At 32.5% G+C, this 13,274-nt stretch overlaps 1 protein-coding gene across 4 annotated transcripts in view; it reads right to left on the bottom strand.

Moving 5' to 3' along the window:
* HGF (hepatocyte growth factor) overlaps positions 1 to 13,274 on the bottom strand; it is a 75,151-nt gene that overhangs the window by 20,258 nt on the left and 41,619 nt on the right. For all 4 annotated transcript variants that reach the window (XM_009002557.4, XM_002751657.7, XM_009002558.4 and 1 more), the window contains exons 10-11: positions 11,323 to 11,450; positions 2,313 to 2,415 (exon numbers count right to left, since the gene is read on the bottom strand). In XM_009002557.4, coding sequence (XP_009000805.1) covers positions 2,313 to 2,415; positions 11,323 to 11,450 — 231 coding nt within the window. The remainder of the gene's footprint in view (positions 1 to 2,312; positions 2,416 to 11,322; positions 11,451 to 13,274) is intronic.

Here is a 13,274-nt window from a genome sequence, read left to right as displayed (position 1 = left end):
ATGTGGCTTACATTTGTGAGTTGCATTATCTTTAATTAGAGAGCATTATTTTATAACTATCCTTCTTGTGTGAAGTAAATTAATTAAAACAATATAATACATGATTGCGTACATTTTGGAAGAGAATAAGGAACTTAAAAGACTGAAGCAAAGTCACTGCATCTCTCTGAGCCCTTAAATTCCTATCCACATATAGGAATCCTTCCTTTAAGATTATGGTGGTCAAATGACATAACTCTGGTAAAGCAGCCATAACTAGGTAAAGGCACTTGATCAAATGACTATAACTTTTTTCTTTTTTTTTGAGTAAAAATGATCATTTGTTATATATGACATCCTAAGGTAATTTTTTTAGTTGAATATACTTTTTTTAACTTTATATATATATATTTTAATTGTACTTTAGGTTCTGGGGTACATGTGCAGATCATGCAGGATTGTTGCATAGGTACATACCTGGCAATGTGATTTGCTGCCTCCATCCTCCCATCACCTATATGTGGCATTTCTCCCCATGTTATCCCTCCCCAACCTCCCCAACCCCCATTGTCCCTCCCCTAGCCCCCCCAACAGACCCCAGTGTGTGATGCTTCCCTCCCTGTGTCCATGTGTTCTCATTGTTCAACACCCACATGTGAGAACATGTGATATTTGATTTTCTGTTCTTGTGTCACTTTGCTGAGAATGATGGTTTCCAGATTCATCCATATCCCTACAGAGGACATGAACTCATCATTTTTTATGGCTGCATAGTATTCCATGGTGTATGTATGCCACATTTTCCTTGTCCAGTCTATCATCAATGGGCATTTGGGTTGGTTACAGTCTTTGCTATTGTGTGCATAAACAGTGATGCAATGAACATATGTGTGCATGTGTCTTTATAATGGAACAATTTATTATCCTTTGGATATATACCCAATTGCTGGGTCAAATGGAATTTCTATTTCTAGATCCTTGAGGAATTGCCACTCTGTCTTCCTCAATGGTTGAGCTAATTTACATTCCCACCAACAGTGTAAAGTGTTCCTATTTCTCCACATCCTCTCCAGCATCTTTTGTCTTCAGATTTTATAATGATCATCATTCTAACTGGCATGAGATGGTATCTCAATATGGTTTTGACTTGCATTTCTCTAATGGCCAGTGATGATGAGCTTTTTTCATGTCTGTTGGCTTCATATATCTCTTCTTTTGAAAAATGTCTGTTTATACTCTTGGCCCTCTTTTGAATGGATTTGTTTGTTACTCTAATGCTTGTTTCTTTTGCTGTACAGAAGCTCTGGAGTTTAATTAGATTCCATTTGTCTATTTCAGCTTCTGTTGCCAATGCTTTTGGTGTTTTAGTCATGAAGTCATTGCCTATGCCTATGTCCTGAATGGTTTTGCCTTGGTTTTCTTCTAGGGTTTTTATGCTGTTAGGTCTTATGTTGAAGTCTTTAATCCATCTGGAGTTAATTTTGGTGTAAGATGTCAGGAAGGGGTCCAATTTCTGTTTTCTGCACATGGCTAGCCAGTTTCCCAACACCATTTATTAAACTTTTTTCTTTTAGTCTTATGCATATACTCTGGATGTTTATGAAAAATCTGTTTTAGGTCACAATTGTGTGTTATACTTCTTTTGCAATTTTGTAAACACTAGCACTATTGCTAAGGCTGAGTGGATGCTATCTTCTCTATCTATGAATATATCTATGGTACAGATCTGTAATTTTCCAAAACCTTTAGAATTTTTCAATTACATTTACATTCCTGTAATTATTGGAAAATTTTATGTATCAAAGCTACATAAGGAAACTTGCCATTGTACATTTTTAATAGTTAAGATTTAGTAGTTTAGATATTTAAATTATATACATGAGAATGATTATTCATTGGTTTTTCATAAACTACTATTAATTAAATATGAAAACAATAATCCCATAAAATACACTACTTCAAACACCAGATTTGCCACTTAGTTATACACTGTCTTATTAAGTTATGTTACTATTGTGTCAATGTGACCATATCCTCCTCAGAGGCTGGAACCAAAATATGCCCACTTTTTGTTGCTGTTCCCCATGGTACCAATTATAGTACAGAACACATAGTAAATGCTCAATCAATATGCACTAACTTGAATTGCATATTTAAAAGTTTGCTTCTTTTTAAACAATGTTATGATGAGTTGTGCAGAAAAACCAATCTAATGCTTTTATTAGCTTGCCATGATATAGAAAAGATTAGAAAGAAAAAGCAATGTCCATATCTAAATACACAATCCATTGTTATCACTACATTCTATATATAGAAGGAAGAAATTTACATACCGGTGTAAGTCTTCCATGTTCTTGTCCCACATTGAACATGTTAGTCCAGATCTTGTTTTGGATAAATTGCCCATATAATTTTTGCCATTTCCACGATAACAATCTAGACATAAATCATACAGAAATAAGTCTAATAAATATTAAGGAGTATAAAACAAAAACATTTTTATAAGTATATGAAATCATGAAAATCAACATACAAATTAAAGTACTTGAAATCTGTACAAATCAAAAATACTCAATATCTCAGATTAAAATATCCTTATTTTAAGCCCAATATCTTCATTAAAATAAGGGCTTATGCAAATTCAAATAGTACAAACAGTAATTTAAAACCAAATGAGTGGCCCTTTGGAACAACAAAAAATAGGAATTTTTAGAATAACACATATATTTCCCAATATTTTTTTCTGAAAAATGTCATTCCATGGAAAAGTCACAAGAATAATATAATGAACATTCATCTACTAGTCACATTCCTTGTGTTTTGATTTTTGTCTTCTATGACATTGACATTCTGAGTCACCCAAGCCAGCTGCTTTACAAATGCTCTTTAAGTTGAATTTGTTTGATTTATTTTCTCATGAATAAAATCAAGTTAAAGATATTTGACAGGAATATTGTGTCAGTGATGCTTTGTCCTTTTCAGACCATTACATCCTGTGACACTTGATGTCACTTTGATCTCTCACTAGTGATGTATTTCATCACTTGATTAAGTGTTGCAGAGGAAAAACTCTTCTTTGTATTTAACAAAAAAACTGATTGGGCCTTTGAGTCTGAATATAAATATCCTGTTTCCAAACAAATTTTCACAAAAGAGATTAGGCATATTTTAATGAATTTTGCATGAATCAGTTATTGTCATGCTAATTGCAAAATGGTTATTTTTGCTATTTCTAACATTTCTTTGTATTTATTAGCTAGCATTTAACTGTAAATAAAAATTTTTCCTTTTCCCTTATGCCATTCATTTAGGTATTAGTAGGAGAAGTACTAGAACTAGCTATAAAAATAGTAAATTAAATGTGAACCAGTGCATTTTCTTTTTATTTAATATGATATATAATCTATTCCTGTTATTCATTTTGATGCTCAACTTGTTCCAAATTTGGCCAATGGAAGCCACTTTAAACTGACTCCTGTGTCTCTTACCATGACCCATGAGGTTTTCTCTTTCTCTTTTTTTATTGAGAAATTTGTGTTCTCCTGTCTCAGCCTCCTGAGTAGCTGGGATTACAGGCATGCACCACCACACACAGCTGATTTGTTTTATTTTTGGTAGAGACAGGGTTTCACCATGTTGGCCAGGCTTGTCTCAAACTCCTGACCTCAGGTGATCTGCCTGCCTTGGACTCCCAACGTGCTGGGATTATAGGCATGGGCAACCACGCCCAGCCATGTTGTTCATATTTTTAATCAAAAGAAATGTAGCTGGAAATCAAGTTCTTCAAAAAATATAAGTTGGCCAGGCACAGTAGCTCACACCTGTAATCCCAGCCTTTGCAAGGATGAGGCAGGTGGATCCCTTCAGGTCAGGAGATTGAAATCAGCCTGGTCAACATGGTGAAACCCCATCTCTACCAAAAATACAAAAAATTCGCCGGGTGTGGTGGCATGCACCTGTAATCCCAGATACTCTGGAGGGTGAGGCAGGAGAGTTGATTGAACCCAGGAGGTGAAGTTGCAGTTATCTGAAATTGCACCACTGCAATCCAGACTGGGAGACAGAGTGAGACTCTGTCTCAAAAAAATAAAAAATTTAAAAAGTATATTATATATATAGACATAATTACATATATACTTATGCCTATATATATATACTTATGTCTATATACTTATACTTATGTCTATATACTTAAATCTACATATATACTTATGTCTCTCTCTATATAAGTATATATATATTATATGTGTGTATATAAATGTTGCTTTCCAAATTTAAAAAGAAACCACTATTCTGTATTTTTAAATAATACCAAACATTTTTAAAGTGACATTGTATTCTTAACATTCTCAATTTTTACATGAATGAAAACTGTACATTTGGCTATGAAAGGTAATCTACAAATTTACATCAACATTAAGATTTTATGTTGGGAAAAATAATAATGGGTACTAAGCTTGGTACTGGGGCGATGAAACTGTCTTTACAACAAACCCTCATGACACAAGTTTACCTATGTAACAAACCTACACATATACTCCTGAATTTAAAAGTCTAAAAAAAAATTCTATATTTTAAACTTGGCAAACCATAGCATATTTTCATTGGTTTAAAATGTGCTATGTGATTACAATAAATATTAGGATATAAATGCATATAAGATTCATTAAATAAATAATTTAATGACGGCTTAGAATCAGTTACCATAATGAAAAAGAAATACACAAAATAAGCATATTCAATTGTCATACATTCTCTTCTTTGGATCACACTTGCCAAAATGACATAAGGAATTTGGGATTAAAATAACTCAAATAGATCTGATGCAGATAAAAGAGTCATTGCAATACACGATCAAATTGTTTTCAGAAAGCATTAACCTGTAAAATTTAATACTTGCATACTAAACAAATATATCAATTAAAACTTTTTCTCTGACAATACTTTTTTCCTATATTAAGAAATTTTAAACATTTGACTGTTAGTAAAGTCTTTAGATAGGCTTTTACTAATGAAAACAATTGTGTAATATAGTGTAGTTGTATTGCTCTTTTATACATTTTTATTTTTCACATCTGTATTTTTGTGGAACAGAGATTAGTTGAAAAGATTCTCCCTAGCACCACCACCACTATCCTTTCGTTTGAATTTGGGCTAGGAGGTAGGTTTTTCTTGAGTAAACTTTTTATTTTAGAATACTTTTGAGCTTACCAAAAGTTATCAAGATAGACAGAAGCCTCCATATACCACAGTTTCTCCACTTTTAACGTCATACAATAGTATGATTGACTTGTCACAGCTATTTAATTAATATTGATACATTACTATGAACTAAAATCTGTACTCTCTTTACAAATTCTTAGTTTCCACCTGATACCTTCTTTGTGTGTTTCAGGATCTCACCTGATACCACATTATTTTCAGTCACTATGTTCCCAAAGCCTCCTCTAGACAATTCCTCAGAATTTTCTTGTTTTTAATGATCTTGGCAGTTTTGAGGAGAACTGATCAACTGTTCCGTAAAATGCCCCTCAATTATGTTTGTCTGGTTTGTCTTGATTAGATGTGGATCATGCATTTTAGAGAGAAAGACATGAATTTCTTTGCAATTCCTAATTTCTACTCCATTTCATTTAATAGACAGGCCAGGCACAGTGGCTCACGCCTGTAATCCCAGCACTTTGGGAGGCCGAGGTGGGTGGATCACCTGAGGTTGGGAGTTCGAGATCAGCCTGACCAACATGAAGAAACCCTATCTCTACTAAAAATACAAAATTAGCCAGGCATGGTGGCGTATGCCTGTAATCCCAGCTACGGGGAGGCTGAGGCAGGAAAATCACTTAAACCCAGGAGGTGGAGGTTGTAGTGAGCTGAGATTGCGCCATTGCACTCCAGCCTGGGCAACAAGAGCAAAAATCTGTCTTAAAACAAAAAAATTGACAATGTTTGTGTGTGTGTGTTTTCATGTATTTATCATGAATAACTACTGATTCCTCTAATCCAATTTAATACCACAAAATTTTCCTCGTCTGTATTTCATTTTTCTATCTCCTTTCTCCCACAATGAGAACCCTGTTTTCAGGTAACATCAATATATTTGATCATTTTCTCAATTCTCCAATGCATACAACGTAATTTCAAATGGCTACACTTTAACAATAACAAAACTATAATTTAAAGATTAAAATGTATTTACAGTTATTTTAGTCTTAAAATATATTCTAATGAGAGTATGTACAGTCAGAATTGTATCAAAAAATTATCTGGATTTTTTTTCCTTCTCTCTATTAATGGTATACATTTGATATATACATAGACATATTTCTGTTTTTATTTCCATCTTTCTAGATGCTATTTTTTGAATATTTAAAACATTAACATGGGATCATGATCAAAACTATATGAAAGGGTAAATTCAGAGAAGTGTCCTTTTCTCTTGCTTCTGTGCCATTCCATTTCTACTTTCTACTCACCATTGCCAGTAGGCAATTTCATTAGTTTCTTGTTTATGGCCCTTGTATATTTTCTTTACTTTTGGCCCAAATTATTAAATCCAATTAAATGGTATTTACTTTTTTGGCAAAACTAAGCTACTACATAGTAGCTTCAAGATACATATAGGTACATATATAGACATGTGTGTATATATGTATTTGCATATACAGATATATAGAGAGATGTATCTATCTGTGTAGGTATATATATTATGAATGTATATATACACATATATCTGTATATATATGAGTATATACATATATGAATGTTACATACATATACAGTCATACACATATACATATCTGTGTATGTGTATGTATATACATTCATACATGTATAGACACATACAGATATATACATATATATGAATGTATGAATTTATATGTATATATATTTCATACCTGTAGTCTCATATTCCATTTTTTATTACCAGTAGTAAATTATCTTATTTAGTTACCAGTAGTATACAAACATACACTTATGTGCCTAGCTTTTTAAAAAAGTTAACCTCATGCTAAGCCGCAAATGATCTAATATTAGTTAATTAAGAGTTTTAGTGTTCTTTTTGCACATTCATAGCAGTTTAGTGTGTAGCTGTACCTGAATATATTTGTATTGTTTTGCTATGATAGATAATTCTGCAATAAGAAACTTTGCGCATAATATTTGCGCATTGTTAGAACTTTATAATCAGGCATTGGCATTGCTGGGCCAAAACTGTGGTTTCTTTTTACATTCAGATATTTTATCCACGTGGAATTTTTTCAAGTAGAAGGCATGAAGTTAATTTTATTATCATTCTAAATGATTAACTGTGGCTCCATTATTGTATTTTTAAAGTTAATATTTTACTCAGTGGTATATGTTGCCACATTTTTAATATAATAAATCTCAGTATGCACTTGAGTCTATTGTTGGACTTTGTGTTTTGTTGCAATTGCTAAAAAATTCAAGTGCTACAACAACACTCTTTTAATTATAAACTCTTCATATTTTAATATCAGATAGGGATAGTTCCCTCCAATTGCTCTTCATTTTCATGTTTTTTCTTATTATACTTATAGGAGAACTTCAGAATCAATCTGTTTAATATCAGAAAATACATATTGATCTATTTATCAATATCACATTAAATTTCTAGATGAAGTTTTCATCAGTGTTGTTGCTGTTATAGATGTAGTTTTCTCTTTAAATCTTCAAGCTCATAAAAATACTAGTGATGTTTTTATATTAATTTTATATCCTTCTATCTTAATGAATTTTTGATTGTTTCAATTCCATTTTCCATGTGTATTACTATTATATAGTTTATATAAATAGAGATAATTTACTTTGCCTTTTCCAATTACTTTGTCTTCTCATCTAATTATATAGAATAATATATCCAATAAAATTTTAAAGAGAAAAACAATCTTAAATTATACTTAAAATATTAAACAGTAAGGGAGATAGTAGAAATACTTATTTTTTTTTTGACCTTATAGGAATGCCTCTAATATTTCCTCATTAAGTAAGTGATAATTTTATAAGTGGTTATTTATATATGTACATGTCTACTCATATATATTCAATACACACATATGTACATATATATTCAATATATATGCTATGGAAGTATATATGTGGAGGGTACATGTATGTGTGCCTATATGTGGATACCTTAAATGTGAACATAGCTGTTAAGGAAGTCTGTGTAAGCATAGATGGACATACATGGACGTATGGATGTGTGTATACATATAAAACCCATACTTTTTTTGCTTGAATACATTTATGAGGAATGTATGAGTTTTGCCACAGGAATTTCAGAATCAGTTGAGATTTGCCATATAATTGTTTTTCTAACATCTATGATGAATTGTGTTAATGGGCTTCCAATACTGAATCACTTTTGTATTCTTAGACTAAACTCCACTCGGTTATAATGTATTATTTTCTTAAATTTTTATTGAACTGTCCATTCAAAATTTTTTACATTTTTATATTAATATTCACAAACAAGATAGCTCTACAGTTTCTTTCTTCCTGTGCAATCTTTATTATGGTTAGGTATCAACATCATACTTGCATCATAAAAATAATTTGAAAGTTTTACTGTATTGGGTAAGATTTGAAGCAATTTAAATAGCAGTGAGATTATCTGGTCTATGAGTACATCTGGACATGGTTTATTTTTGCTAGAATAATTCTTTAATAGATTTCTGTATTTTAGTTATAGATATTGGTCTATTTAAGCTTTATTTCTCTACCATGGTCAATTCGAATAACAAATTTTTCTAGTAAATTAATCATTTCATCAATGTAAATTTTGCTAACAGTATTTTTCTTGAGTAGAATGTCTATCTCTTCTTCATTTTTAAATTGCACCCCCCGCCCCGAGTCTAGCATACTGTTGCACATATCAGGTGCAATGGTGCACTATATTGTTAAAGAATAGTAATATAATATGTTGTTAAAGAATGAATAAAATAAAAAAGGGATGAAACAATGAAAAGGTCAATCTCAGGAGCGTCAGATTCAATCCCAATGTGCCAATTTGAGATGTAGGCAAGTTACTTAAATTCCATAAAACTAATATTTTCATTTATAGATAAATTGATTTATCTGATAAGCAATAACATCTGTTTACCCTCCAGAATCCAAAACTTTCATATTCTATTACCTGATCCATTTTATGTAATGTATATGTATGTAAAATACCTTAATACACACCAGAAGTTTATCAAATAATTGTTTTCCTTCTCTCCCTCACAAATTATTAACAAGTGTTCAAGTAAATCAGCCAGAAACACAGAAGACTCCACTGGTACCAAACTTCCCTTAATCACTGGCTTCAATTTTATTTCCAACTGACCCTTAAAAGAACAGTGAAACTGACTAAAAAGGGACTCAGCCCCTCTTCCCTCTACAACTCTATTTTCAGACTTGCTCACAAACAATGACACTGCAGGAAATGGTAAAGGATGGAAGAAGTATATACAGGACAGTCAGTCTATGAGATGGAGCTTTAGTTTGGCTTGGGATTTCTAGGATGATTTAGGACTAACCATGACCATGACCATCACAATTAAGTATATGTGAAATAGAACATGATCATCTGAAAAGGATATCTCTCAATGTGCTATATATCAGTTATTTCCAGGACTCAATATTATTATTAATATTTAACCAATTATTTCTTTGAAAAATCTACTTTAAAAAAATTTATTTTAGGTTTGGGGTACATAGGCAGGTTTGTCGTATGTAAATTGTGTGTCACCGGGGTTTGGTGCATAGATTATTTTGTCACTCAGGTAATATGGTTAATATTTAATAGGTAGTTATTTGATCCTGTCCCTTCTCCCACCCTTCACCTTCTAGTAGACCCCAGTATCTGTTATTCCCTTCTTTGTATTCATATATCCTTAATATTTAATATTTAGCTCCCACTTATAAGTAAGAACATGCAGTATTTGGTGTTCTGTTCCTGCATTAGTTCACTTAGGATAATAACCTCCATGTGCTGCAAAGGACATGATCTCATTCTTTTTTACAGCTGTGTGGTATTCCATGGTGTATATGTACCTAATTTCCTTTATCCAGTCTACTATTGATGGGCATGTAGGTTGATTCCATGTCTTTGCTATTATATATAGTGCTACAATAAACATATGGATCCCTGTGTCTTTATGGTAGAACGATATATATTCCTTCTGGTATACACTCAGTAATGGGATTGCTGCATTGAATGGTAGTTGTATTTTAAGTTCTTTGAGAAATCTCCATGTTGCTTTCCAAGGTGGCTGAATTAATTTACATTCCCACCAGCAGGGTATAAGCATTCCCTTTTCTCAGCAACCTCACCAGCATCTATTATTTTTTGACTTAAAAATCTATTTCAATCTAACTTGACTACTGCTCCCTGAGACAGTTATCTTCAATGGTATCTGTGTTTCCAAATATAATGGTGATCTCCCTCAAATCCCACCATTATCCAGCAGCTCTACTGCTAACACCCAGGGACTTGTCACTTCCATCTCTAGTCTGAATTATTAAAACAACCACTTCGTTGGATCTCCTGTTTTAACTGTTGTCAAGAATTCTAGCTATTTCCTGGAATGAAGCCAGAGTGATCCAGTTAAAACTCAAGTCAGATTGTGGGGTCCCTTCTCTTTCAAAACAAAAGTGCAAACCTTTACAGTTCCTGAAAGGCTGATGCAACTTTAGCCCGATTGCCTCTCTAATCTCATCTCCTATTACTCTTCATCTTACTTATTTTATACTAGCTATGGTGATGGGCTTATTTGTTTAACTTTCTCAGAACTCTCTCATCTCACACCATGTGCATTTGCAGTTTTCCCTGTCTAGAATACTCTTACACATATATGTGCATGGCATGGCACACGCTGCTCCCTCACTGCCCTTGGGTCCTTCTTACGTGTTAATGTAGCAAGTAAGATCTTCCCTGAACATTCAAATATAAAACAGAAGCACCCTTCTTTTCTAACTCAGGAACATTTTTCTCTACTACTTATGATAAACTACTGTAATATTCCCATTTTCATTTTTATTTTGCTTCTTTTCTATCAGTTAGATAATAGCTCCAAGGGGTCAGACAGCTTAGTTTTGTTTACTGGTATATCTCCAGGGCTTAGAACTGTGCCTGGTAGCAGCATGTACTCAGCTAAATAAATAAATGTTCAGTGAATAAATACGTAAGAGAAATCCAACTTCAAACTTGGCGATTTTGTTTGCTAGCTGGCAAAACCAGGGCAGCATGAAGTAGCTCTTATGCTGTAAAATGTGTCCTCCCTTTAGACATTTCCCCTGAATTTAATCATGCCCACCCTGCAGAATGTCAGCTATTACCTTGTCCATTTGATATGTCACAGTTTGGAATTTGGGAGCAGTAGCCAATTCGGATGTTTGGATCAGTGGTGAAACACCAGGGTGATTCAGATCCATCTGGATTTCGACAGTAATTTTCTCGTAGGTCTCTGTTGAGAAAAAGCATGTTAATGTAAATTGCCAGAGTTCTTACATTGGTGAAGTCAGTGCTATTACATTTCTAGAATTCCAGAATGTATGCATGTTTATAAATAGAGTTCTAAGTTTTCGGAGTTAGGATAGCTATAACAATTTAAAACTCAGTATACATAACTGACACTACACAAATAAATGCTGTCATATGTTAATATTTTTTTCCTTCTACAGGCCTAGAGTTTCACACAAACATTACTGCTTCAAAAAAAGAGAGAAATGGTATCACTGCATTCTTCTCACTCAGTCTCAAGATTTAGGCTCTCTCCATTGGTACCATTTCAAAACATTGGCTGTTATTTATTACATGTTCATGGCCCATATATTATGTAGAAACAACGTGTATCTCTTTTTGTGAAAGAAGGGTTATTATCAATAGTCATTAACTACTCTCATTTAAAATGGAAGTTCAATCTATTCAAATCTGTGCCATAAAAAATATGATAGCTATTTTTTCCTAAAGTTCTGTATTTCTTTGATTTATTTAATTTGTTGCATCAATTTATTTTAATTACAAAGCAAGTCTTTATCAATTTAAAGAGGCTACCTAAAATCTTTACAAATATTTCTATAAAGTTAAGACCTTGTTATACTACAGAGAAACAAACTATAGAACAAAATGAAATGTAGTACATGTATATCCTTCATTTTACCAGTATTTTAATTAGAAGTTTAGAGTTTCTAATAAGAAAAAAAGTCTATGCTAAAATTCTCTGTATGTAAAATAATTTTAATGATTTTCTATTTTAATATAAATAAGGTTCACATTAAATAAAATGTGCATTTTGTGATAAAAAGTGTTAAATATGCACTCTAATTTTAAGCAAGTATGTTCTTCTATTTCACAGATTCCTTGTTACTAATTTAACTAACTTAATATTCAGTCTTTGGAAACCTCAGTATTTGTATCACTTAGGTCCAATTAGAAGTACTATTATACAATTATATTAATATCCACATAGACCATTGGAAACTGAGAAATTTTTAAGGAAAAAGCTTGTGTTTGGTTAGAAAATCAACAAATACTAGTCCTACCTAATCAAAGGAGGTCTTGACATAAACTATTATTTAAGGATATAAGAACATTAACCGCCAATGGTTAAAGCCATTGTATAGTAAGTGTTTATAACCCATACTCAAACCTTTAGCCTTCTTATAAAATTAGTAAATGAAATAGATGAAAAAAAATTTATACTTATATTTTAAAAATTATGTCAGTATAAAACATGTGCATCATATTTTACATAAACTTTGCACACACTTTGGTTTTATTTTCTATTATTTGGTAGAGATGGAGTCATCCTTTGTTGCCCAGGCTGGTCTTGAACTCCTGACCTTAAGCCATCCTCCCAAAGTTCTGGGATTATAGGTGTGAGCCACTATGCCTGGCCAGATTTGCAATTTTACATAAATAATCACTCAGTTTAATCATTTGGATTGTTCATTTAGACAAGCCAATTAATTGAAGATCCAGGGCTATCAAAGTCCTAGTTTGGACCGACTTTAAAATCTGTACTAGAAGCACCTCAATAAATAATCTAGATGAAGCAAGAATGAAAGTCAAGATTTGCTCAAATATTTTTACTAAGTCCTTACCCTTCACTTGAAGGAAGAATGATTTACAATTACTAAGGTGAATTGATGAGTTTATGATTCATGTAGATTCATCACAGGCAGTATTGTTCAGTTACAGTGTTCCAAAGATTGCCATTTGTAAGGTCTCAGTACTGGGGCAAGTAATGTTTAATATTTAGTAGAGACACCTGACCAGTACACCCCTC

This window comes from Callithrix jacchus, chromosome 11, assembly GCF_049354715.1.
Source record: "Callithrix jacchus isolate 240 chromosome 11, calJac240_pri, whole genome shotgun sequence".
Taxonomy (NCBI): Eukaryota; Metazoa; Chordata; class Mammalia; order Primates; family Cebidae; genus Callithrix; species Callithrix jacchus.
This window is presented reverse-complemented; position numbering and strand designations above follow the sequence as displayed.